The 27,583-nt window shown below is 38.1% G+C and overlaps 2 protein-coding genes and 2 pseudogenes across 3 annotated transcripts; 2 read left to right on the top strand and 2 right to left on the bottom strand.

The window, feature by feature from the left end:
* LOC121981852 (ethylene-responsive transcription factor ERF071-like) lies at positions 1–1,219 on the bottom strand. The gene is made up of 2 exons (XM_042534603.1): positions 908–1,219; positions 1–791 (listed from the first exon to the last, which is right to left on the bottom strand). The coding sequence occupies exons 1-2, from the start codon at positions 1,044–1,046 to the stop codon at positions 274–276; spliced, it is 657 nt and encodes a 218-aa protein (XP_042390537.1). The 5' UTR covers positions 1,047–1,219; the 3' UTR covers positions 1–273.
* A 352-nt stretch (positions 1,220–1,571) lies between these two features.
* Positions 1,572–4,478, bottom strand: LOC121981851 (annotated as a pseudogene).
* Positions 3,412–6,209, top strand: LOC121981853. 2 transcript variants are annotated; one of them, XM_042534605.1, is made up of 3 exons: positions 3,412–3,548; positions 5,333–5,600; positions 5,670–6,209. In XM_042534605.1, exons 2-3 carry the CDS (start codon positions 5,574–5,576, stop codon positions 6,015–6,017), a joined length of 375 nt encoding a protein of 124 aa, XP_042390539.1. In that variant the 5' UTR covers positions 3,412–3,548; positions 5,333–5,573; the 3' UTR covers positions 6,018–6,209. The 2 variants fall into 2 exon arrangements, with proteins under 2 accessions (XP_042390539.1, XP_042390538.1); XM_042534604.1 differs by lacking the exon at positions 3,412–3,548 and adding an exon at positions 4,606–4,743.
* Positions 6,210–6,708: 499 nt separating this feature from the next.
* Positions 6,709–27,518, top strand: LOC121981849 (annotated as a pseudogene).
* The last annotated feature ends 65 nt before the right edge of the window (positions 27,519–27,583 follow it).

Here is a 27,583-nt window from a genome sequence, read left to right as displayed (position 1 = left end):
TTTAATTAAAAAAATGATATATTAAATGATTTTATAATAAAAATTAATACATAAACATGATAATAAAAAATAATTATACATACTCCACCTCACATTCCGTGCCCAAATTATAGAGGTAAATAATGAATACATAAACATTAACCTTATGAATCTACAACTACAAACTATTTGAAGACCTTCAAAATTTGGCTATGCACATGATTACAAACATTCAGCGTCGGTCAGTTCCTAACAGGATGATAATTGAAGAGCTTAATGCAAGAAATTATCTAATTAAGTTTGCAGAATGTCGTCGAAACTCCAAAGCTCGTCGGAAGAGCCGGAAGCCACCGCCGGATTACACGCCTCCTCTCCGTTCTGCGCCACTGCCTCATCATCCGGCGACGCCACAGTCGCCGTCATCGTTTCCGCTCCGCCGTCCATGTAAGGAATTCCGAAAAAGCTCATGTACGACTCGTAGGCCATGAGCTCCTCCGAAAGCCTCCTGACCTCGCCGTTGGAGTCGGCGTCGCCGGGAGGGGCAATGGCGGTCTCTTTTCCCACCTTGACGGGCTGCTGCCGCTGCTCGAGTTTCTCCGGCTCCGCCTCGTTGGGGAAGTTGACCTTGGCCTTCTTGCCGCGAATGCGGAGGGCCTCGCGGTCGTAGGCGCGGGCGGCCTCCTCGGCGGTGGCGAAGGTGCCGAGCCAGACGCGGACGCCCTTCACCGGGTCACGGATCTCCGCCGCCCACTTCCCCCACGGCCGCTGCCGGATTCCTCTGTACGGATTCTTCCGCTCCCGCTTGCGAGGCACTGAAAACCGATCGATCGATTTAGCCATCAAGGCGGCGCCTTTTTGGTAAAAAGAAGGAAAAAAAAGAAGCAAAATCAAATCAAACAACCCGAAAAATCGAAGCAAAAAACGTAACCTTTGTCCTGGGCGGTGGGTGCAGCCGAGGACTCCGGCCAGAGGTCGGATGCGGAGAGGAGGCGGTCGTGGTCATGGCGGCGGCGGTGCTGGTTAGTCTGGAGAGGGATGTAATCGGATATGATGGATCCACCACACATCTTGCTTAGAATCAGCGAAGAAGTCAAGCAATGCTCGTTTAGCTGTTTATAAATATATAGTGAAACAGAGGAAGAAAGAAGCGTGACCACCACGCAGAGAAGAGGCGTTTCTCAGTGGTCGCTTCACAGCTGCGAACAAGTTGACCACCGACTCCGTGATCCGTCGCCAAAACTTACGCGTGTTTGAATTCAGGATAAACATCTGATTTTTTTCAAAAAAAATATATATTTTGGATAGTGTAAATTAAAAGAAATAAACATCTGGCTTTGGGTTGTTCCCTCTTACCTTCCCCAGGTGGAGCGGGAACGATCCGGCGCAAATCTGGAGCATTCTCGCGTCAGTGCGTCACGAAACCTGGGGCCGCACACCGGAAGTAGAAAAGTGTTCCGGATAGCGCGCGCCGTCGTTTTCTATGGCGGTGAAGGAACGGGGGAACGAATCTCCAGCTTTGTCGTGTTAGGACGGATCTAGAGAGAGTAATAAATATCGTATGCTTTTTTTTTTTTCGTTTTTTGAAAAAAAAATGAACTTAATTCCTCGCTTGCAATTTATTAAGCAGAAGGAGATTACATGTAAGGAGTAGTCGAGGCCATCCATTAGTTTAATTAGTTCAAACCTAAAGTAATCGGCATGGAAGTCGAGTCCAGCCACTGGTCGCCCTGGATGAACGACGACACGGTGAAGTTGCTGGCCTCCGCCTCGCTGGTGATTACCGTGAACCCCGGCCACGTCACCCGGTTGGTGGTGTTGGCCCCCGGGCCGCGGTTCATGTACTCGCCGTAGTACAACGTGGCGAGCGCGAAGGTGCCGTTCCACTCCGTCCACCCGGTCGGGTCGATCAGGCTATCGAAGTACGACTGCATGAACACTGTCCGGGAGTACTCCCGCCAGGGCCGGCCGAGGAAGGTGGAGAAGTTGGCCTGCACCGGTATGAAGTCAGCGGCGGCGGCCACCTTGCACTTGTGGATGGAGATGCCGGTGTTCTGGTTAGGGTCCTCCCGCCCCTGCGCCGTGAAGATGTTCTGCTGGTTGGGCAGCGGGCGGCGCGCGTAAAGGTTGCAGCCCTGCAGCACGACGGCGGCGTTGCCGAAGACGAAGTCGATGGTGCCGTAGACGTCGCAGTCGCGGTAGAACTGGCGGAGGGAGTGGACGTAGAGGGTGTCCTGGTACCCCACGAAGCTGCACCGGTAGAAGACGGCGAGATCGGCGCTGACGCGGAGCGCCACCGCTTGGTGCTTGCTCGGACCCGCCGCGTTCTCGATCGTCATATCCCGCATCAGGAACCCGTTGCCCACCACCGCTGCAAATTACACCAACTTCACCATCATTAATCACTCTGCACTTTACTGAGTTTGCTAATCTATTTATTAATCTGATAAAAAAATACATTTGGAACTTCGCATCTACAGCTCTTTTGCAAAAAAACAAAATGGAACCACTACCTTAGCGATCCTCTGGGTTCGGTCCATAGATATTTAAAGGAGGTAAATTATGATTAAACTCGATAGGAGGAATGATTATAGGTCGAGTGAATTTAAAACACAACAGATTAAAATTTTATACTCATGTACAACTGACGACCCTCGACCCTGTTCTTTTGCAACAAGGGACGTTCAATCGATGAGAGCAAGATAGTGGCCAGTTAAACAGCTCATTTCGGTGGCAGACGAAGAAACAGGAAAGTTGTGTGCATGATTCAATTACCACTTTAAAATGTGACACCTTCCACTGCAATGTACCATTCAAGATAGATATGTTGAATCAGTCAACATGACAAGTTAAAAGTTAAAACCTGATAGGACAGATATATTGAGTAGATAGATTGTGATCTATTCTATTGGAATCAATTTAGCCTCACTGAAAATGATTGATCAAAAAATGATTGATCAAAAATGGCAGATTAAGCCACCGACGACAACTCATTCTCTACGAAAGGTCAAGGGACGCTGTTTTCAGTCAATAAACAAGACGAGACTCTGGGACAGAACAATAATCAGCTCCTTCTTCCAGTTTGAGAAGAATCCAAAGAACAACTAGATACCTGTCCCGTCCTCATTTTCTCAAAAGACGACTTTGTTCGTCGACATCCCTCGATGGCTCGATCTACCACTCCAAAGAAGGCTATCGATACACAGGCAAAGCGCGTCTCTCGAGTTCATTCAGGCATTCAGGTCCAGTGGTTTTTTAGCTCTCCGCGTGAGGGGATAGCAGACTTCTACTCCGTTGAGTAAGAACAGCTCGGTAAATTATGGGGAAGGGAGAGTAAAAAGTTGCAGTCAAAAGTCATAAAATGGTTAGCTAATCTTGATGTGTCAGCGACAGTGTAGAGATTGTGCTGAGAGAGTAGTAAACTGATCATTGAAGATGAAGATAAGGAGAAGAAGGTGACAAAAAGGGGCACAGTTACCGAAGGTGGCAGATCGGAAGGTGGTCCATCCGTCGACCACGTTGCGGCTCGCCTTCACCACCGTGTTCCCGATGCCGTCGCCGATGATCATCAGGTTCGCCTTGCTCTTTCCCACCTCGACGTTCTCGAAGTACGCCCCCGCCTTCACGTAGATCACGAACCTCCCCACCGTGTTGTTAGGCGCCGCAGCGACAGCGTCGCTTATCGTCGTGAAGTTCCCGCTTCCGTCCTTGGCCACCACCAAGTCGGGGGTGATCGTCGTCGTCGTATTCGCTGTCGTCGTCGTATTCGCTGCCGGAGCCTGCAGTAGCCGCCTGTCTCTCCCCGGCACCCACGCCGGGAAGCCCCCCGCTTCACCCGCCTCCCGCGCGCCGCTGCGGCGTCGCCGCCGGATGCGCTTCATCATCGCCAGCGAGTTGCTGACGAGGCGGGTCACGTGGAGGAGCCGCCGCTGGATGGCGGAGCGGTACCCGCCGCCGCCCACGTAGGCGAAGCCGTCGAGGCAGGTGTACTGGTTGGTAATGGCGGCGGAAAGCACCGTCTCGACGTCGTCCGCGCGGGTGGCGGGGTCGGAGTCGGCGAGGCCTGCCGAGGCTTCCTCGAGCTCGTCGAGCGTCTGCGCGAAGAGTTCGAGGCAGTCTGCGAGCGCGACCCCCTGGCGGGGGTCGAGGTGCCCGTCGTGGCGGCGGAGGTAGTCGGTGAAGTTCTTGGCGGCGTTGCGGACCGCACCGGCGGTGGAGTTCACAGTGTGGCAGATGACCTCGGGGAGCGACTTGGCGGGTAAATCCGGAATTGCAGAAACCATCGACGCGCAGAGATCCGGGTACAGAGTGCCGTCGCAATACTTACCGGAGGCAACCTGCATCATCCTCCGGCGGGAATGCAGGTCACTGACCTGAACCTTCACCGGAATATTCATAACATCGGCGAATATCGTGATCAGAAGCATAAAGAGGGAGGAAAAAACGAGACACAAGAAGAACACCCTGTTTTCTCCTGTGCAGACACTGTAAATCGTCGGCATAGTAACCACCGGCGATCAAATGATCAAGCTTTGGAATGAGAAATTTGAGAGCAGAGCAAGGAAGACAAGGAGATTGAGCTGTAAGCAATGGAAAGGAATTGATAAGAGGAAGGGTAGAATTTTGTGGGTGAGGTTGGTGGTTAGTAAAGGCGAGAGGGTTCACGTGAATTCATTGATGGATTGCTCGCATGCTCGAGTAGAGTTAAGAAGAAGGTGCCGGGTGGCTTCTGTTGCTAAAACTGCCTCCATGCCAGCTCTTGGCAAGGTTTTAGAATTTACATGCCATGGATTATTGTCTTTGTTAATATTGCCAAGTTTCTCTAATGTTGAGGTCATAAATGTGTTGGAGAAAAGATTATTATATCTGGCTGGTGAATTCAGATTGTGCTGAATTTAAACTGGAACTCTCTAAAATGAAGAGTAATCTTTGCAAGCACATGCGATGAAACTTTTGGTAGAATAGTACAAACACTAGAAGAACAATTGTGACTAATTATAACTCTGAGATTTCCCCTCATTTTAGGGCAAAGGCCACCTACCCAACCTTTGTTATGCTACTCTATTGAATATAATTATACAAAAATGGGAGACCTTTGTTATTGAATACAACTTCTTTACAATGCAAATATAAATCCAAAGACTTTATTGTAGAGGGTCTATGCCTTTTCTATTAAGGTGATAAGCACGGTAATGTCACATAATCACTAGTCCTTGTCTTTTTTTGTTTCAATAGTTTATGTTAATATGATCGTATGCACCTGTAGTATTAGACATCTTTTGTAGATTATAGATCTCAATTCAATTATCCTTTATGCTTATATCTCAATCTTATCCTTGATCCTGTGGATCTACAGAGACACTGGTTCAGCAGTGGCATTGGATTCTTATAACTGTCAGGAGCCGCCTCGCGATCTACCCTCCAATTTATTGGACCTGCAGTTAATCAAATCCATTCCGCTGTATCGCCTCCGCGATGTGATTGCAAGATTATGATCTCGAAGAACCAAATCAAGCTTCGGCTACACAAGCTTCATCTTTGATTCCCTTCTCCCTGATCCTGATCAGACCACGAGCAAAAATCCGATTTTTCCGGTCATGGCGGCGGCAAACCGCTACTTCCAGGTACGAGTCCATTTCCCGCTTCGCGTGTGTTATCTTCGCTTGAGTTGATCTCGCGCCTTTGCTGTGCAGCGGCCGCTGGATTCGCTCCGCTGCAAGCTGAAGAAGCCGCTGTTCAAGGACGACGCCAGGGCCAAGAAGCGCCGCCGGGAGGGGTGGTGGAAGTCCGCCCTGCTCTTCTGGAAGCAGAGCCACGAGGCCGCCGGCGGCGGCACGTCCGACGAGCAGTGGCGCTCCCACACACAGCTGCCGCCCGTGTACGCCACCGAGATCGGAGGCCGCGGCGCGAGGCGGCCGAAGGCGGCGTTGCTGCTGGCGGCGGCGGAGGTCGGGGCCGAGGCGGCAGCGGGGATGGCCTATCAGAGACTTAGTGACCCCGGCGGAGGCCACCGGGCGGCGCCCATCTACATCGTTACCTGAACCAGGGATCCTTCCGTCTCTCCCTTCTCTCGAATAATCGGATCGAAAACGCTTTTTTTGCCGGTGGAATTGTTCCATTCAATGTGTTCGTTAGATTTCACGTGTCCAAGATTCGAATTTTTTAAGTAAAACGAGAAGGAAAAGCCGAAAAGGTGAAGGCGTGAACTGGGAAAAAGGCCTGCTTTAGATGAAGCACATTTCCATGCATCGATGCTCTTGATCTCGACGATGAACGCCTAAATTAGTTCTATAATGCGTCGAAATCCGATAAAGTGCAAACTGGTGCTTCAAAACTCGAATTTTGCTAACGTACGCCACACATGTCTTGTCCACTTTAGGGTTAAAATCTGCTTTGCCACGTCACTATTTAATTAATTGTTTAAGATTTTCTTTACAAAATTATCTTAAAAGGAAATATAAAATAATTATTTTAGTAATAATAATAGTAGGCTAATTTATTTGTTCTAAAAAATTTTACCATAATTTTGTGAGGATTTGTTAGTCAACCCATCCCTTCATTAATCTCCATTCCAGTCAACCCGCCGACCATGAAATTTCTCTTCTCTTTGTTCGCGTCACGGTGTCACATGTGAAGCCACGAGGCTTCCGTAGATCCGAAGCCAAGCGGCCCACGCCATTTTGAGTCCACAAGGTTAATTAATTAATCAATTAACTAACGATTTAATAAGCAAGCGGAGAAAAGAGGAAGTACGATAGGAAACGATCACGCATTTTGTGGGAGAGAGCCCTTCTTTGTCGCGCCGGCGAGGCGGATTCGCCCGATCCGTCGCTGCCTGAACGTCCGAGGATGTCTTCGGATCTGCTGCGTGAAGATGCAGGCCACCGCTACGTGAAGATGCAGTCGGAGCCGTCGGCGTCTCCGTCGCCGTCGCATTCGTTCCGATTGCCGGATCAGCCGCGGATCTTCAACGAATTGCCCGTGGCGGAGATAGTCTCCGTGTCCCGACCCGATGCCGGCGACATCAGCCCCATGCTCCTCACTTACACCATCGACTTCCATTACAAGCAGGTGCCTCTCTACGTCGTATTGCTTCACCCTTTTCTCCCCTGATTCGGATGTTACTGTAAAAGAAAAGAGGACTTGCTAGATTGTTTATTTGCAGGTGTGAGTTGTTGTATAATCTGTGATTTGGGGCTAACCATTTGGGTCGATGATGATATTTAACGATTCGAAATTGCGTCTTTGGTTTTCCGTATACTCCTTTACTGGATTGATGTTAAAATTGTCGATCAGATGTGTTTTGGTGGACTAATGGTATCCATACTTCGAATTTGCGTAGTAGTGTGACTTTTTTTTTTTCTCTTTGATTGATGATACGACGGGAAAAGAGAAAAGTGCTTGGGGATTTTAGAATATTCGTTTAGTGTTGGAAGAAACAAAAGTTCCGGCATGTCTGATTTACTGTTGAAATATCCGAATATGCATTTTCTTCAAGGATAGATAGGGCTTGTTTAGTATCTTTCGTTAGAGCGGGAAGCATAGTATATGCATTTGTCTCTCCCATTTTGTTACACTATTAAATTGATTGAGGATTTTGTTTCTTCTCACAGTTGCATAATCCTCCAACACTATTTGGTTGCATAGATATTTAAGGGAAACTTCACTCCCCTATGTTTTCCACTTTTCTACAATTGGTCTCTCAAAGTTATAAAAGTGTCAAGTTTACCATAATGTTTGTGAACCCTTGTCACTTTTTCCCTACACTCGATCCATTAGGATTCATGTACAACTACCTAGCCTGAAATGTGTTTATTCTGGCAAGAATAAGCAAGTGCAACATTTTTCCTTTCACATTTCTCATAGGCTTTTAGAATGGCATATGTGCCTGATTACAGATAACCCTGAAGATTCTGGCTTGGTGAATAAAGTGGTGAAAATTTGCAACCTGTTGGGGCACAAGTGGAATTTTTTAACATCAGGGTGGAAAAATTCAAAAACTAGCAATCATAGGGGGAAGGGAGAATTTCCCCTGACTTCACTTGTTTTTCACTGTTATCATTGGAATAACTTTGATCCCTTGTAGTCCAATTTACTTAATTTGACCAATTTCCTGTTAAAAGTCCGGGACATGAAAATTTGGAATACTCTCATGTAGGTTTTGTCACATTTTTGTGAGGAACACATGTATGCTTAACAGTAATACATAACTACTAAAGAATCAAATTTATATTCTTAATGTAGTGTTGGAACAATTTAATTTGAACTAGCAGTGCTTTTTTCCTACCATCTGGATTACCTTAGTTTCATATTAGCTGATAGTTCTTTATTGGTATTAGCCTATGATTCTTAAAACACCAAAATACACATTGATAAAATAAAAATCAATATCTCTAATGCTTCATGTAACTTGTTCGCCAATTGAATACTATCATTACCATCAACTGGTGTTAGTTCCTATTGTTTTAGGTTAGCTATATGAATCTTTATGTCACTAGTAATATTCTACTTTTCTTATTAATTTTAATTTTTTTTGATCCATTGTACTTTGTCTCCAGTGGGATAACATTCACATAATAAATCTTGTGTCTTCATTTGTTTCATTGTTTTGTCTTTCTTTTTATACTACTTTGTTTTCCGAATTATTGATTGGCATTGGCTTGAAGCTCTTTTATACATATCATTCTAGGGAAATTGAACTTCATATTCCACAATAGTTGCATTTATATTCCTGCAAATAAAATACTTTGGATTCTGCAAATACAATGTATGATCATTTTGTTGTTTCATATTTGTTTTGCTCATCAAAACACTTAGTATGCTATTGTTGGAATTTGTTTGCTTACTTTTTTTGCAATGACGGTTTTCAAATATCTAGGCATTATCTATGTTACTTTATCAGTTTATCATACTATTGTGAATATTTGAATGTAAACGATCATCTATTATATTCGTCATTTATTAACTTCTGTAATTTGTTAAGCAGTTCAAATGGCGCTTAATAAAGAAAGCTTCACATGTTCTATATCTACATCTTACTTTGAAAAAGCGAGCGTTTATTGAGGAATTTCATGAGAAGCAGGAGCAGGTGAATCTATTATTTTAACCTTTTTTTGCACTCATGTATGCTTGTTTCGTCTCATTGTTTCCACATTATTAGTTTTCTTTGTTATTACTTTGGTTTTTGCCTTATTAGAGGTCAGAAGTAAAATTTTGCAAGTTATGGTGGTTCCCAAACTATTTATATTCTTTCAACTCTATCTTAATACAATTTCCTTATTACTCTTTCTTTTAAGTTTCATTATTTTTATTTATTGTGATGATGAATCATCTTATATTATTTCATAGAAGGGGCAAATCTTTTGTAGCAAAAAAAAAAAAAGTCTACTCATTTAGTTGTGCTTCATATATACATTATATGTGTCTTTGTTCACATTATTAGAAGGTGTTCTTCAAAGTTCTATTTCTCATTTCTGCTTTTATTCCTTTTTCTGCTCAAAATGACTCCAGTATCTGGACACCAGAATCCACATGTGTTTCATTTCAAATGAAATTTGATATTATTTTCTTTTTTATAATGAAGGTTAAAGAATGGCTTCAAAATCTTGGTATAGGGGATCATACAACTGTTATGCAAGTTGATGATGAAGCAGACGATGAGCCTGTTCCTTTACTGCAAGAGGAGACTTTATCAGCACGGAAAAGGTGATTATTGGCATTCCTAATCTGAGTCCTTGCTAATACTTTGTTGAATGAGAATGCTAAAATAATTAACAGATAAGTTGTTATGGTTGTTTATTCAAATAGTTTTGTATCCCTAAAAAAAATTAACTTTCCTTCCTGACAGCTGTGGAGTGACCAGAATAAGTACTGGTTATGTTGAACCTTTTTCTTTTGTTTCAGATACACTAACAGATGATTGTAATAGTAATTCAGATACTAAAAACATTGTTCAAGACTCTATCTGGTTGACTATCTTTGATAATGTCTAGGATATAAAAAAACATTCATGATATATTGGTTGTCAAGTTGATAAATATGGATGGATTCTTGCATGGACATTTTTTAAAAATATAAAAAATGAACTAATATAATTGATGGCCGTTGGAATATTGGATTAGAATGATATTCGAGATAGTACATTTTAGAACACTAAAACATGACGTTATTTAGTTGTACTTAGCGTGGTTTAAGATCTTAGTCCAGTGCTAATACTTCTTGGTCAGGCAAGTATGGTACTGCTACTTCACCTTACCTTACCGGCCCATTGTAGGGGAATACAACTAGGTATGGGCGAGCATGAACCGGTTGATTTTCCTTATTTGGCACAACATATTACTAGGTCTTGAGAATTTTTCTTTTCAATGTAGCATTATAGATGTTAGGATGCTTTATCTGTTCCTCATCTCACCAAACTTGAAATGCAAAAATTCATCTTTATGTTCAAATAACTCTCACAACTTGCTCGCCATTTCACAGCTGAATTATTCTTTGGTTAATAACTCTATATACTCCTTTTCTTAAGTTCTTACAAACTAGAAAATTTCATTTCGTTGGGCCCAAATGAGGCCTCAAAACTATTCTTACACATTTTTCTTTCCTCCAGAGATGTGCCTTCTAGCGCTGCATTTCCAATTATTCGGCCTGCACTAGGGAGACAACATTCCATTTCTGACAGGGCAAAAGTGGCTATGCAAGGTTATTTGAATCATTTTTTGGGGAACTTGGATATTGTGAATTCTGAAGAGGTACTTAACTGAGTCTGAGTACCCTAAATGTCTATAACAACATAAAAGCAAATTATGCGGATGGTGTGAATGAATCAATCATATATTGGAATTGGAAAAGATCTAAGGAAAAATATTTTGTTTATAAATATGATCTTATGACTGATAATATGAACTTCTAGATTTTGGATATTTGCTGCTGAGTTATTCCAGTTACTTGTCTGTTTGTTAGATTGATTAATATTAATCATTTCCTAGGGTTGATGCATCAATTTGGATATTCTCGTGACATTAAATTATACATTGAAAATGTTTTACTTTTATAGGAGTGCCTTCAAGGCTATTCTCTTTATCTTTCATTGATTTTGAAGCACATTTTGGTTCCTGAGATTGAAGCTTATCGAGTTGCAATATATTTTGGTGTTCATTGTTTCTTTCTTATGCAGCAATTGTACATATTTTGCAGGTTTGTAGGTTTTTAGAGGTCTCAAGGCTATCATTTTTGCCTGAGTATGGACCCAAGCTAAAAGAAGATTATGTTATGGTGAGACATTTGCCAAAGATTCAAAATGATGATGATGGAAAATGTTGCTCTGGCCACTTGTTTAGTTTTTGTAATGGCAGTTGGCAGAAGGTATCTATTGTAATTAAGTTAATTGTAATATTTTAAATCATGTGCACAAATGGGAATCCTAACATCTCTGTAGGTCTGGGCTGTACTGAAACCAGGATTCTTGGCTTTACTGGAAGATCCTTATGACACAAATCTTTTGGACATTATTATTTTCGATGTACTTCCTTCTTCAGATGGAAATGGGGAAGGCCGTGTTCTTTTAGCAAAAGAGACAAAGGAACGCAATCCTCTCCGCTTTGGCTTTCAAGTATGCTAGCCCTCAATTTTATTTCAGTTTGTTTCTCGTTCCTGCTTTTCCTGTCAAACTGCTTGTCTGGTGTCTACTTTTAAACACAAAGGCAACCTGTTCAAGTTCAATGTATTGCCATGCTAGTCATGATTGCATTATCGAGTTAGCTTTCTGGTCCAATTAAATTTGCATGAAGTGCAAAACAAAGGCTTTGTTTCTCCAATAGAATAATCAACAATAACAGGAAATTTTCAACTTAGGAATCCATTCACTTGTACGTTTGTTGTGATGTGGATGTTCTGGATAACTCCTATATAATATATATGAATTCATCATCCTTTTCAGCTTCTTCTATGTAGGGTTCGAATCTTTTAGCCTTGTTTGGTGACCTAGAATCAAAAAAGGGAATGGAAGGAAAAGAATAGGAATATAACTTGGGTAAAAGTTAATTTTTTTTTATAACTATTCATCTCAAGGTTTAAAATTTTGAGCTGAGTTGAAGTTTTGATTTATGACCGGACCGATATGATTTCGGTATCGTATCATGTCATGTTGATATGGTTTCGGTACTTTTTAAAATATAAATATATTAATTAAGAAATATTTTTATTAATATTTGATTATTATAGATACTTATTATCGAGTTATCTTTGAGTTATTGAAAGTTGAGTTTAAATTTTGATATTATCTTGTAAAATATCAAAGTTCATAACGTAGAAACGGCAAGTAGATTTAAATTGAATTGAATTTGGATTTGTTTTAATCGATTTAAAATTAAACTAAATTTATATATAATAATTTAATTCTAATATATTTTATAAAGTTAGAAATTATATTATATATATATGTATTATTATATTTTTTCCTGAGAATCCATTTCTATTTACTTTATGGAGAGATAGAGGAAAAAAAATTAACCATCGTTTAAGAGGAATTTTTTTCATGGATAGTTAGATGAAAAAAATTAACCATTGTTAAAGAGGTTTTTTCCTCTCTATTTACCTTCGTGGACGGAAGGAGAAAAAAATTAATAACAAAGGAGGAAAAAAATTAAGGAATCAAGGCGAAAAAAAATAAAAGAAAAAAATAAGGAAATGAATTTAAATTAACAGTTAGAAATAAAAAAAAAAGCTAAATAAATTTTAAAAGATTAACAAAATAAAAAATGTAAAATAAATAAATTTAAATAACAATTGGAGACTTCACGGTGGTCTCCGCGAGGTCGTGACGGCCTCCGTGATGCCTTGAGGTCGCGGTTGTCTCCGCGACCTCATGATGGATGCCATGAAGTTGCGGCTTCATCTGCGACACCATGCTAGTGCCTGTCCATAGGCGGAACGAAAAATTTTTCCTGAGCTGACCAACACAACAGGATATTTGAATCCATGATTCATTTGGAATTGGGGTGCACACTAACTAGATAAGTTCTAAAATCTGTATTTTTAAGTGCATTAGTAATATGCATACTACTTTGGTTATCTATTGGGATGTACACTAACTATATAAGTTCTAAAATCTGTGTTTTTAAGGTGCATTAGTAATATGCATACTACTTTGGTCATCTATTTCATGCCATCCGTTCTCAGATAGGCAGTCTTCAAATTATTGACAAAAATGATAAGATAGCTTTAGATCAGATGAATTTATATTGCTCAATAAATTTCAAGATCATACGGGGTCATTTTAAAAGATCTGATAGAAATTTTTGTACTTGTTTCATCTCTTGTTCGTAGTGTTTATTTTCCCAATCTTGAGTAGCCAGATGGACATTATCGTATTATTAATGTTTTTTCATATAAGAATTGTTTGTATTATTAATATAACTTTGATAGATAGGAACTTTTACTATCCTATACTTGTGAAGAACAATAATTTATAACTCCTCAACTCATTTAGACATATTATGAAAAATTCAATGATGTTGCCATGTGACCAAAAGGTCACGGGTTCGAATCCTGGAAACAGCCTCTTGCAAAAAGCAGGGTAAGGCTGCGTACAATGGATCCTTCCCTGGGACCTCGCATGATGGGAGCTTCGTGCACCGGGCTGCCCTTTATGAAAAATTCAATGATCCTATTTATAAAGAAGTGTTCAAATAATTTTTTAAAACACTGGTAAAGGGAAAATAAAATAAAAAGTACTAACAAATACATAATAGTCTCATGATGAGAACTTCTCCCTTTTATTTTTTACTTTTATAAATCATAAATTGCTAAAATTGATGGAGGACAAGAGTAAGAATAATCTAACTCTTTAGTTTATAATTGCTTAATTTAAGGAGAGTAATGCTTTCTGTGGATCTAGGGACAAATCTGAATCTCCCACGAATACAGTATTCGAATGAGTTTCTCAATTTTACAATTGGATGTAGATTAATATGCTTTTAATTGAGTCTTTTAATTTTATGGTACTTGATTAGCCTAAATTTAGATGCATATAGAACATTATTTTTTGTAAAATTGTAAATGTCCCAGAAGATAATTTCAAACTAAATTATTTTAACTAAATTCTAACTTATGTTGAAATTCAGAAGTTGAGATGTCACGTGGAGGACATGAAAGGGGAAAGAGATTTTAAAATGACTAATATTAGGTGGTTTATTTCATAATAATTAGCATGAGGCATGAACTTTAGTTTTTAATTTATGAAAGAGCACTAAAGAAATTCTTAACTTGACAAACACTTAACATTTGGATTACACATTGCACAATGCATTTTGTTATTCATTGTGATGCTAAAAATTCTAATTGGCATAAACATCACAAATATAAGAGGCCAACTCTTTGTTCATAGCTTATAAATCTATATATAGGTTGGTTGAGATGAGATTTACATTTTTCAAAACAACCATTAGTCTAAACTAGACAAGTTGAATAGATTAGACTGGAAGTTGCAAGGATTAGAGGAATACCAAAGATAGGTCTATTTAATATAACAAAAATGACTTAATTAATATGAATAATGCTAGTGATTACAATTCAGCAAAGAGAAAAGATCCATATAGCTGACCTCGAATTGTTGAGATGTATTTGGCTTGATGATAGTGGTGAAAAAGGTGTTCAATGGAGTAAATGCAATGCCATCTTCAATGTTGATCTCAATCTTGTTTTTTTTTTTAAATAATCATGTAAGAAGAATGAGTTATCTATGTAACTGGTCAGCAAAAAAAAAAAAAAAAAATTGTCATTCTTTTCTATCAAAATATGAAAATTCTCATTTTGAGGTTAAAAAAAGCCTTAAACATGCTTGATTTGTTTTGGTATTCAATGTTGGTTGCTTTCAAGGAAAAGAGAAAAGGTATAAGCCTCTTCAAATTTCTCAATGTGAAAAATACATAAAGAATTTTGGTGAAATAGTTTCATTCTCATCCTCCTAGAATAACTTTTGAAATAAACCAACCTTAAAGTTCTCATATTACTAGGATTTTAAACAATAATTATCTTGATACATGAAGAACACCTTTTTGATTATCTATGGCCGTCTATCCAACCTGATCAGGATTTTATTTTTCATCATTTCCATGGTTGGTGAAAATATGATCTTGCTAGGATATTCATGAGATATTCAACTTTTTTTCTGAACATATTTGAGTTAAACAGTTGCCTAAATATTTGATTCAAGTAGCTTACTGTCATCTGGTAACACAAGGCAATTAGCATTTTACTGAAAAAAAAATTGTAGACATCCTGGTTATTAATGATATCAAGATTCCTGCATGTCTAATAAAAGTTTCTTTCACAAGATATCTTGTGGGAATCGTACTGTAAGTATAAGGATGAAAAGTAATGCAAAAGTTAGGGATTGGGTTGCTGCAATAAATGATGCTGGGTTAAGGCCTCCGGAAGGGTGGTGTTATCCTCACCGCTTTGGTTCCTTTGCACCACCAAGAGGTTTAACTGAAGATGATAGTTATGTTCAATGGTTCATTGATGGCAAAGCTTCTTTCGAAGCAATTGCTTGTTCAATCGAGGATGCGAAATCAGAGGTACAAAGGATTTTTAAAGGTTAATGCCATTTACTATTAGGTGGCATTTTTTATTGTAATTCAGAATTTTGTATCAATGGAAGTCCATTGCAGATATTCATTACTGGCTGGTGGTTGTGCCCCGAATTGTACTTAAGACGCCCTTTTAGTGTTCATGGATCTTCACGACTTGATGCGATGTTAGAGGCAAAAGCCAAACAAGGTGTTCAGGTACATTCTGAAACATTTCTTTCAAAAGAATCTTCACATTTCTTCTTTTGGAATGTTCTAGTAATTTTGTTATGGCGAGTTGAGTCCATAATTGATGCTTTAATTGAACTTTCAAATGGTAACATCTAGTTTGTATACCATGCTCTAAGAATTTGGTTCTCCATTAAATAGAACTATAGTCTTGTGGTCTTCTTTCCTCAACCATTTCAAGTTTGTTTCTTGTTGCTTATTTTCTACATTTTATTGGCACCTTATACTCTTCAATTTAAATTAACTCACCCTTCATACTTTTAGTACATGTAATCTGAATATGTATCAAGGCATGCTAACTGATCCTACCTTTCCTATTTTGAACATACAAGAAAGAAATATTCTCATGTTTTTGTTTGAATGTTGTAAAGCATGAACTGAAAAATGGGCTTCTGTATGATATTTTCTGTGTGATAGATAGTATGGTAAAGATTTTAAACTATATGATATAGTTCAGTACGTATGTATGCAATGTAATTTTTCTAGAATTTCCATGTTTGTTGGTATGATATTTAATCACACTTTAATGGTATTAATATCTACTTGGAATTCTTTATTCATCACAAAACAATCATATGAAGTAAATCATTCTTTCATTCACTCATATCCTTTAATGAGGTTAGCTTGTTCTTATCATATTATAAATTTGCCAGATTATTGTTTGTATTGTAGTCCTTAATTTAATTAGGTATTGGTTTCTAACTATCAAAATCATTTAAACATATTTCATTTTATATTCGTCGTCAAAAAGATCAATCAAGAGTCAAGTAAAAGTTATGCTGGTTATTATGCAATCAATCAAAATACTCTACCAACACAATGAAGAAGCATCATATCCACAATGAACTAATTTATTTGCATGTATCTGGCAGTGGATATTGTTTCTTCATGGATCTTTAGAAGCAGGAGGCATGTTTCATTCAGTTAAGGAGTTATGAGAATGTATGCGCGCGCGCACACACACATTGCAGAAATATTGCTTGAATAAATGAAAAGTCATCTGTTTGTTTCCTCAGAATACTATATGTATTAAGTGGAGATCTTCCATTTCTTTTCTACAAACTGACACTAGTTATTCCACAATTCATGGCATCTCATCAGATAACTAACATACATGTCCAAAAAAATTAGCATGTCGTACCTTTAACTAATTAACCTTTTTATTCGTGGGTTTAGCTTGCCTGCAATTGACAACATTCTCTTTCATAAAATGTAGATACATATTCTTCTTTACAAAGAGGTCGCTCTTGCTTTGAAGATTAACAGCGAATACAGTAAGAGAAGATTACTGAACATCCATGAGAATGTAATCCAGATCATTTTTCAAGTGGTGTTTATTTATGGTATGAAACCCTTAAATTGTTTTATCTGCTTGATTATTGATAACTTTGTCTTGCTGATTCTATGGTGTGTCTATACTGCTTCATTTACAAAATAGGTCTCATCATGAGAAAATTGTTATTGTGGATAATCAAATATGCTTCATTGGAGGGCTTGATTTGTGTTTTGGACGCTATGACAACTTTGAACACAAAGTAGGTGATTTCCCACCTCTTATGTGGCCTGGAAAGGACTATTACAACCCTAGGTACTTTTTATGCTTTGATTCTTAATCAAATTAAATAATGCCCACTCTGGTATATTTAATTTGATAATTGATTATTGTTCTGCATTTTGACAAAATCTTTTCTCTGTCTCTTTCAATTAGGGAATCAGAACCTAATTCTTGGGAAGATACTATGAAAGAAGAATTAGATCGTGAAAAATATCCTCGAATGCCTTGGCATGACGTCCAGTGTGCTCTCTGGGGAGCACCCTGTCGTGATGTTGCAAGGCATTTTGTTCAGCGCTGGAATTATGCTAAGGTTGTTTCATGTTACTTGAAAGGAAGTTTTTGCTTCCAACTTTTGCTGTTCTGACTCCATTTGGAAATGGTTTTTTTCCTAGAGAAACAAAGCTGCAAATGAGCAAGCAATTCCCTTGCTGATGCCTCAGCATCACATGGTTATTCCACATTACATGGGAAATGGTGGAGAAGTCGATGTACGAAACAAGGAACAAGTTCAAAATCACAAAGATGCTAAAAAGACAAGGTTATTCCCTTCGTCTACATCATACCAAGATATTCCACTGCTATTACCACAAGAACCTGATGGGCTAGAAGCAGCAAAGGATAGAGAAAAATATGTGCTGGAAAATTCATGTGGTCTTTTGGATAATCGAAATAGAGCCAACCAGAATCAACCCTTTCCCTTGAGGAGAATCAAAGTTGAACATCCTATTCAAGACATGCAGATGAAAGGTTTTGTTGATAACCTTGGATCTCCCCAACTAGAGAGGGGAAACCATTATGATGTGATCGCCCCACCTCAAAATATGGATGAGTGGTGGGAAACACAAGAGAGAGGCGATCAAGTTGTGTCTGCAGATGAAGCTAGACAAGTTGGCCCTCGCACACTATGCCGTTGTCAGGTTGGTGTAATTGAAGTTGCATAGAAGAGACTATTCTGCATTATACATAGTTTTTCTTAACAATAGATTTCAACTTTTAGTTTTTTCTTCTGAGACTACTTGGAGAAATAGTTTGTTTTCTTGAATTTGTTAGCTGGAATCTCTCTTTTGGAAAGTATGTTTCTTCTGTTGAAGCAAAATAAAGCATGCATTGATTTCCTAGACCTGTAGGATATGAACCAAATTAGATGTTTTGTACGATTGCAGTGCCATCATTTCTATCTATAGGTATTGCAATTCGTTCATATGTTTGAAAATTTCTCTATACATTTTAAGTAATTCCCTAGCATTTCATGGCAACTTATGGTACTTGAATAGGGTTAGTTATAAGTTGATGGTTTGTTGAGATTCTCAATTCTGTGCTATTTAAAAAATCCTAAAGTGTGAGCTTGTTCATTGGAAAATTTATATTTCTTTTTTAAGTGATTGAAATTAGCATGTTTGTAATAAGGGGAGGAATGATGAGCAATAAGAATCTATAGTACAACTAACCACTGAGTAACTTGAATGAGACGTACTGTCTGACCATTATTGTAATTGTACCAACTTTTGATCTTCTGCTTGATGTCATGATAACCTTATCTCATGTTAGGAATCAACTTTAGTAAAATGCATAGAAACAACAAACATGCAAATCTGTGACCTTGTTCTCTTTTATGATCCTTCCAACTTTCAGGTTTAAATTGCTAGCAGGGATATCTAAAACTAATTACTTAACCTTGCTTCTGGGTATGTGAAAAATATCCTTCTTCATTTTGATATTGGTTTAGTTCAATTTGTTATTAAGAATAGGGGGAACTCGTTAAGTAGTCACACAGTTAGATTTCACAGTTAAGCTAGCATTTGAGAGAATACCTATTTCAATCATGTGATTATCCTGCTTATATTTGTTTAACTGTGCTGCAATCCTAGACTCCTAACATATGAATTGGAAGTAAAAATTACATGGGAGACCTTTTGTGGAGTTGAGCTCACAATTATATTTTTGTTTATTTTTTACATTCTCATATAATATATAGCATGTAGGATGTGTCTGGTGGCATGTTTATCGAGTGTTTACTTAGATGAATGTAGTCATTCTCTTACTTTTTACTGATTTCACTGGTTACAGATCATTAGAAGTGTAGGTCAATGGTCAGCTGGAACAAGCCAGACTGAAGAGAGCATTCACAATGCCTATATTTCCCTTATTGAAAAAGCAGATTATTTCATTTACATTGAGGTAGGAATTTTTTTCCTTTGGCAAAGCTCTTGTTATAAAGATTTCCAACTAATTGTTTGCAATAGACCCATGGCTTTAAAAAGGCTTCAATGTGTAAGTGGCTACTAAGGTGTAATGTGAACTGCATAATTGTTTGCTACTAATTGTTTGAGGTGACTACCATATTTAGTAGCTTGTAACTTCTAAGGTCTTCTAAAAGACTTGCATATGCCTTTTGGATTCTGGAGAGAGAGAGAAGTATATATATGAGCAGGGGCGGAACTAGAAAATTTTTTACAGGAGGGCTAAATCCACCTTGCACAGGTCATCCGTCACTGTTGCCACCGATCACATGCGCAGATGCGCTTCAACGTGTCCTTTTGGGTGGGAAGGACGGGGGAGGAGACGAAAGGTGGAAGGCCTGGAGCTCAGGTTGACTCCATTTCTCCACCAACACCACCTACTTCATCACCTCCTGCATAAAAGCCTGTCGGAGAAGAAGATTGGAGGGCTGCAAAAGTAGTCCCCACAGTTAGGAACCGTCATACTAGACAGTTCCGACGAACTAGGGGCTAAAGCCCCCCTTAGCTCCCTCTTTCGGTCCGTCCCTGTATATGAGTCCCAACTCCCAACCACTCAAAAATTTCACCAACCTAATGCACCTAAACTGCATTATTCCAAATAAACATTTATTTCAATCCTAAATTGGCCAAAATGATTCAAATGATCCTGATTTGAACCTATGTGCAAGGTTTAAAATTTGGATCCGTGTCGAGGTTTTGGTCCTTGATCGGAACTATACAGTTTCGGTACCGTATCGTGCCGATATAATTTCGGTATTTTTTAAATATAAAAATATATTAATTAAAAACTAAAATATTTAACATAAATATTTTAAAAATAAACAAGATAAAAAATAATCTTTTAAAAAAAGGAAAAGATATGAAAATAGATAAATAAATAAATAAAAATTTTATTATAATTTTTAAATTAAAATAAATGAAATATAAAATTAATTAGATAATTTTATTAGGGTTTAATTAAGTCTCTTTAGATTATCTCCACCATAACTAGGAGTTGATTAAAAAAATGAACCTAAGTTTTAATTAAAAAAAAATCTGAAATCCGACACCACTCGCAAGCCCACACAACTTCGGTGTTATCGCAGGGTTACGCGACCAGCCATGGCCACGGGGATTGCATGACTCCTTCGGCACGACCACGTTGGTCGTGCAACCCCGGCCACACGATGCCTCCACGGCAGCAGCGGAAGGGTTATGCGACCTCTCCGCTACTGTTGCAGGGTAGAGTGACCCCTCTGCTATGACCACGGGGTCGCACAACACGTCGCACCTGTCGTGGGTCTAGTGCCGGGGTCGTGCCGGTCGCCGAGCGGAACGAGACGTTTCGCCCGTTTCGACCGTTTCGGCACGACACTTTAAACCATGCCTACGTGATCCTCATCATGCTTACATGAAAGATTCCTTTCAAAGCCAATCTGACTGCAGCTCTTCCCCTAAAACCTAATTTGTTGGTTTGAAGTTAAAATACAAAAATTTAAATACAATAAAATTTGATATCTATAAGTGCTACTAGCCTCCTTGAAGTGTTTTTTTTTAATGAGCAGTTTGTTAAATGATGATCATAGCTTGTAGAATATAAATTCATAAAGCAAATTGTGATAGCAGAATAACTTGGTCATAAAGACTAGATTAAAGACACCCAAGAAACATGAGGAGGGAGGGAAAGATAAACAGGACAGAGTGGAACTCGTGGCTTTCTAAGTGCATATTATCCCTCATAAAAGGGAAGTATTTTCCTAATCATGTAGAGTTGATAGGAGTTGAAGCTCACTAAAAATCATTTTTCCTTCAGTATGTTGTACCTGTTTACAGTTTGTGACTTCTTGTCAAGTTGTCCTTCAAAACCATAATTAGCATAGCAGTCTACAAGACTTAAAAGTGTTCATTAGTTTTATGGGTCAAGAAAATTCCATCATTTAAAGGTTCTTTCTTGCTGGTATCTGTTGGTGGGCCCTTTATTGCCTGTTTACTTGAGTAGGTACATGGGGGGAAGAGGGATGGAGAGGAAAAAGGAGCATGATTTTTTATTTTATTTTTTGCCTTTTCTACTTTCCTTCTCCCTCTCTTCCCTCCTGTCCATCCACTTAAGTAAACAGGCTCTCAGTAAGTACTGTGGCATTTTGTACTATGATGAAATATGATCAAATATTCTCTTTTCTTCTTTATTTTTTTAAAGCTTACCAGTTAATCCTTTTGATTATTAGTTGCTGCCTCCTTTGTTCAAATTCTTTTTCATGTGCCACTCTTTCTTCAAGGTTTTATAATCCATCCATACAAAAAAATATTGTTGTTATATATATTGGTTCATGTTTGCATTATATTTTGCTTATCTGTCAATGTATGGGAGTACCTTTTCTGAAATTGTTTATATTTTTTTCCCAGAATCAGTTTTTCATATCAGGGCTCTCAGGCGATGTGATAATAAGGAACCGTGTCTTAGATGCACTATACCAGAGAATTCTGAGAGCCGAGAGGGAAAAGATGTGTTTCAGGGTCATAATAGTGATACCCTTGTTACCTGGATTCCAGGTACCATATATTAATAATTTAGTTGTCTTTTCCTTGGTATTCATCTGACAACCTTTGTCACAGGGTGGCATTGATGATGGCGGTGCTGCATCTGTGAGGGCAATAATGCATTGGCAATATCGAACCATTTGTAGAGGCCCAAATTCAATATTGCAGAATCTATATGACTTGATGGGTCCTAGAGCACATGATTACATTTCTTTTTATGGCCTTCGATCATATGGAAGACTTTCTGATGGAGGTCCTTTGGCGACAAATCAGGTGAAGATTTAATAGTCAACACTTTGAAATTATCATGTTTAATAATTCATTCTCAGAGCAGTTGCTTATATCTGACATATCACTCCCATAAGATAGATATGGCATCCAATCTGTAGGCTTTACTGAACGCAATCTGTAGACCTAACTGAATGCTCTTATTGTTCATGTGTCCTTGTTGAATTTGAGAACTGATTGGATTTGTCATCAAATTGTGAGTGATACAACTTAGGTAAGCAAACTTATGACATGCTGTTGCTGAGCATCCATGGCTAGAAGCCCAACATACCTTGACCATGCACATGCCTTAGGCATGATGAGTCAGCCCCTGCATTGGCCAATCATCTGCCAGTGCCCCAAAAATGCCTCATATACTCTTCTAGTGTAGATTATTGATTAATATTGAAAATGAAATAACTGGATTTAAATTACAAACATCTTAATAACATTCTATTTTTTTTTTGAAAAATCTGTTGTTATATTCGTGTATTCTTAGTTTCACAAAAATGATATCTATCTTTACCTAATTATCAATAAAAATGTAGATCCGTTACATTAACGGCCCCCCTAGTGTCGGCCTCATGGATATGGAGGGAGGTACAACCTAATTATCAATAAAACATGCACAGCCTGGTTATTACAAAAAAGCAAATAATTATATTGGGTACTGACTATATAATCTGATCTAATTCTTAGTGACAAGTTTTTCAGCTACATTGAATATTTGTTTCTTGAGGCAATTATTGATATGTATTACTGTCATTGTGCTTTATATCCATCGACATGTAAAATATGCTTCTATTGAAACTTTTGCATCCACAATTTTTATATTCAATTTCAGTAGCAGGAAAGAACTCTTTTTTAACATTTTTTTTTCACTTTTTGAAAAAAAAAATCTTGTTCCAAAGTTTCTAATTTTTGGAATTCGTTCTTTCAGATATATGTACACAGCAAATTGATGATAGTTGATGATCGGGTGGCATTAGTTGGTTCAGCTAACATAAATGATAGAAGCTTGTTAGGATCTAGAGATTCTGAGGTATCCTTCTACTTTAATATTTGCCTTTCTAAATTAATAAATATTCATTTGCACAACATATGCTAGAGCATTTATGTTACCTGTATGTCTCTGGTCAGATTAGTCAAATGCTTTGGTTGATTTTCTTATATTCTTTTAAATGCTAACTTGTAGATTTCATTCTATTATCTCTTTTTTTTTAAACATTGTATTTGTTTGATAGTTAGAAGGGGAGCCTTGGTGCAATGGTAAAATTGTTGCCATGTGACCAAAAGGTTACGGGTTCGAATCTTAGAAACAGCCTTTTGCAAAAAGCAGGTAAGGCTGCGTACAATGGATCCTTCCCCGGGACCCGCATGGCGGGAGCTTTGTGCACCAGGCTGCCTTTTTTTTTGTATTTGTTTGATAGTTGTTTTTCTACATACCAGTCAGATTGTCTAAATCTAGTGTAGTGGTCTGGGCCCAATTGGAGGATCGAATGAGAGACTCTAAACTGCTGTCGATAGACAGGAAGAACAGGTTTATTCCTCAGTAAGGGTAAGTTTGGGGCTTCCTGCTGCTTCCTCTAGCCATGTTGTGCCTCATTCGTAGAGTAGAGAATACGATGTTCAAGACGAGAGAAATGATAGAAATTACAATGGAGAACACTGTATATCTCGGACATATATAAGCACACCCCTTTACATTGTGTGATCACAATTGAATCCTTCCCTATAGTCACAAACAGGACACAACTACTATCACTCCTTCAAAATATTAACTACCCTACTAATTACTATTACTGCTGATAACTGTCATTTCCATCCACTTTCCTCCACCATAATAGGACATGTTTCTATTTGTCATGCATCATTCTTTTATAAACTTGAGTTTCCAAGTCACAATATGTGTTCACATTGGCATATAATATATATTCCTTGTTTTGTTTTGTGCTTCCACTTGTCCCTGTAGACTTGTTTCTTTACTGCGATTTACAATTATTCATAATCCTGGCACACATGCGAACTTCACCCACCATTTAATCATCCCAAAATGTATGGAAAAAGAACTTCCATGCTGCTCATTAGCTGAACTCTAAAGCTAGATTCTATATTTTCCCTAGATGAAGACAAGTTACTTTTTTACAAGATGTAAATTTTGTCATCCAACTATGGAGTTGGTGGGTGGAAAGCTTTACATCAGGAAAATGCTAGACCATGAATATTTAAAACATTATCTTCATATAGTCATAATTCGTGTAGTTATTAATAACTTAATCTAAGTAAGCAATTTTTAAGAAAACAATATACAATTATTATCAAAAAGGCCATTAATATAAAAATTGGTTACCAATCTAATAGCTTATGTTTTTGGAAAAGTTGCCAGCTTATTCTTTTAGCATGACGTCCAAAAGGTACCACATTTGAGATTATGGCCAACCTTAAATGGTGTAGTGCATAGGATACGAGTCCATGCTTTGGCCCACCCCGTTTATCACTAGTTTGCAGTGTGATTTCAGGTTTTGTTTGTACCACTTTCTAAGTTCCATTAGCCTAACCTATTTCTGATCTTGCTTGGACTTAGGAGGGAATGTTAGACCATATATATATAAGTTGGTTGAGATTATGGTCATCCAACAAACACTGAACACGTGAAGTTAATCAACATCAGGTTAGAGCTCAAGGCCAGAAGATATGAATCTGGTTTTGTACCTGATAAAAGGTTTGCTTTGTAACTGATTACCTACAGAAATGTGCAACACCATATGCATCATGCAAACTGGACATGCTAAGTCAACCACATATATGGTCTGACTGCATGAGTGCATGTTCAAAGTGCATATGACAAAATGTGAGGCAGTTAAACTCTGCATACACACTTCTGGCCAAGCTTCCTTTTTATATTTTTGATTATTTTCCCTAGGCAAATATATTTTGTTCTGATTTTTATGTGGCTAATTATATTTTAATGAAATTTTGCCTTGCTCAGATCGGTGTTCTTATTGAAGATAAACAATTTGTTGAGTCATTTATGAATGGCAAACCATGGAAAGCTGGAAAGTTTTCTCTTAGCCTTCGCCTCTCATTGTGGCTGGAACATTTGGGTCTTCGTGCTGATGAAGTTAGTAGATATTTTCTGCTATTCTTGAAACTTTATTCTCTACCATGTGTACTATGGATGATCTTGTACCTACAGATTTCAACAACTTAATTTTCATTTTGAATTGTGAAATTATATCTTGGCGATCTTTTTAATTCTAAAGGTTCACATATATCCCACAATAGCACCTATTTTGATTTTTACTGCCTCATGCAAGATCAGTCTTCTTTATTGCAACTTGTCAATTTAGATATCTTACTGGACTGACAGTGATACAAAGTTTGAATATTGTACTTGAGCCACAGTCAAATAGAATATGCATAAGTTCTTGTCTTTGCTTTTTTTTTGTTTTTCGCAGATTAGAGATCTTGTTATGTTAGCCTTTTAAAACCTTTTTCTTTTCACAGATTAGTCAGATTAGAGATCCTGTCATTGAGGCCACATACAGGGATATATGGATGACAACTGCTAAGGTGAGAAAAGTGTATCTTCTCTCTTTCATCCAATTACTTGTTTGCTTTACTCCTGTATCAGTGCGCTACCATGCTCGTTATCATGAAGTTTTAGTCCAACATTAGTTATTGATTGTGTAATATTTTATCTTTCCAAAAATATTGGACAGAATATATTAGTCATTGTCATAATTAGACTATTTGTCTATCCTGGTACTCATGTCCGACATTCAGTCTGACAAACTCAAGCTGTATTGTGTGACCTGCCAATATAAAAGGTTGATCATCTCACTCCATTCTACATGGATCTTTGCTTGCACTCTCCATTTCACTTTATTAACTTTGAGAAATCATCTTTTATCATAACTTGAGTTCGTGATTAGTTAATATCTGATAGTTAGAGATAATTATAATCAATGAAACCTCAATATTGTCTTTTATTTTTTTATTTAATTTATTTATATCTTAGGGTTTGTTAAGGATGCATTTGTGCAGAAGAAATGTGAAATGTCAATCTTTCCTTTGAATAATTTAAAATGAACTATCATCATTATCAAGCTGTGTTTGAAAGATCTGTGATTTCTCCTTTTGCCCTTGCCTTGATAAAAGAGAATTCCCCTATTAAAGTATATTGCAAGCATGAAAGTCTTTTAAATGAAATTAAAGGGAAAACAAAAAGAACATTTAAATATGCATTAGCTGAGGGTTCTAATTATGACACAGGAATGACATTCCAAATTGGTAGACCTTTCTCGTCTCATGGGGTAATGTTGATTGCATGCAAGTTTGCTTGGTTTTTTTTTTTCCGGACACCTAGCACAGAAAACTCTGACATCGGAAATTTGCACTCCTTGTATTACATTCATCATCCAGATACATACCATTACAAGATAGGGAGACACATTGTTCTCTTGCAAACTAGCTTATTATTACAAGAAAGGGGATAAAATTCTGGTTTGCCTTTAAAGAAAAAAAAAATGCATGTGTGCTTCTGATACTAGCTCTAACTAAAGGTAGTAAATCTGTTTCTGTCAGACAAACACAATGATATACCAGGCTATCTTTTCATGCGTTCCCAATGATCTTATCCACACCAGGTACAATCATATTCTCGAACATTTATGCTCCAGCATCTCAGTTTCTATTTTCACATTTCCTCTGAAAAATGGTCAAATATGCAGATCTGCCTTCCGACAGAGCACCAATTATTGTAAAGAGAAACTCAGACATACCACCATTGATTTAGGAATATGTCCTGAAAAGTTGGAGACCTACGAGAATGGAGATGTCAAAGACATGGATCCGATGGAGAAACTACAGATGGTTAGAGGTCACCTGGTTTCATTTCCTCTGGATTTTATGTGCAATGAGGATTTGAGGCCTGGTTTCAGTGAGGGCGAGTTCTATGCGTCCTCTCAGGTTTTTCATTAGCTTATGAACTTACATTCTTTTTCGATACACTGTATATTGTGTACCACAGCAGCCCATGGCTTGTAAATGTTCTCAACTTGTACGTACAGGAGCAGAGTAAACTATACATGATAGATAAATCATTCATTGATTTTTATAGGCTAAGGAATAAAAGCCTTTTCAAAATGACGGTCCTTTTGTTACCTGGGTTAATTTACCATTTTAGCATAATTTTGATGTAATCTATCATT

Source organism: Zingiber officinale, chromosome 5A, assembly GCF_018446385.1.
Source record: "Zingiber officinale cultivar Zhangliang chromosome 5A, Zo_v1.1, whole genome shotgun sequence".
NCBI classification, from domain to species: Eukaryota; Viridiplantae; Streptophyta; class Magnoliopsida; order Zingiberales; family Zingiberaceae; genus Zingiber; species Zingiber officinale.
Note: the sequence above shows the minus strand (reverse complement) of the source record. Positions and strands in the feature narration are given on the sequence as shown.

Excerpts from the sequence above, each read along its gene's own strand:
- LOC121981853 (XM_042534605.1), top strand. The coding sequence starts at position 5,574 with ATGGCGGCGGCAAACCGCTACTTCCAG. Across the intron at positions 5,601-5,669 it reads CGGCAAACCGCTACTTCCAG|CGGCCGCTGGATTCGCTCCG; the intron begins GTACGAGTCCAT and ends TTTGCTGTGCAG.
- LOC121981852 (XM_042534603.1), bottom strand. The coding sequence starts at position 1,046 with ATGTGTGGTGGATCCATCATATCCGATTACATCCCTCTCCAGACTAAC. Across the intron at positions 792-907 it reads ACCCACCGCCCAGGACAAAG|TGCCTCGCAAGCGGGAGCGG; the intron begins GTTACGTTTTTT and ends ATCGGTTTTCAG.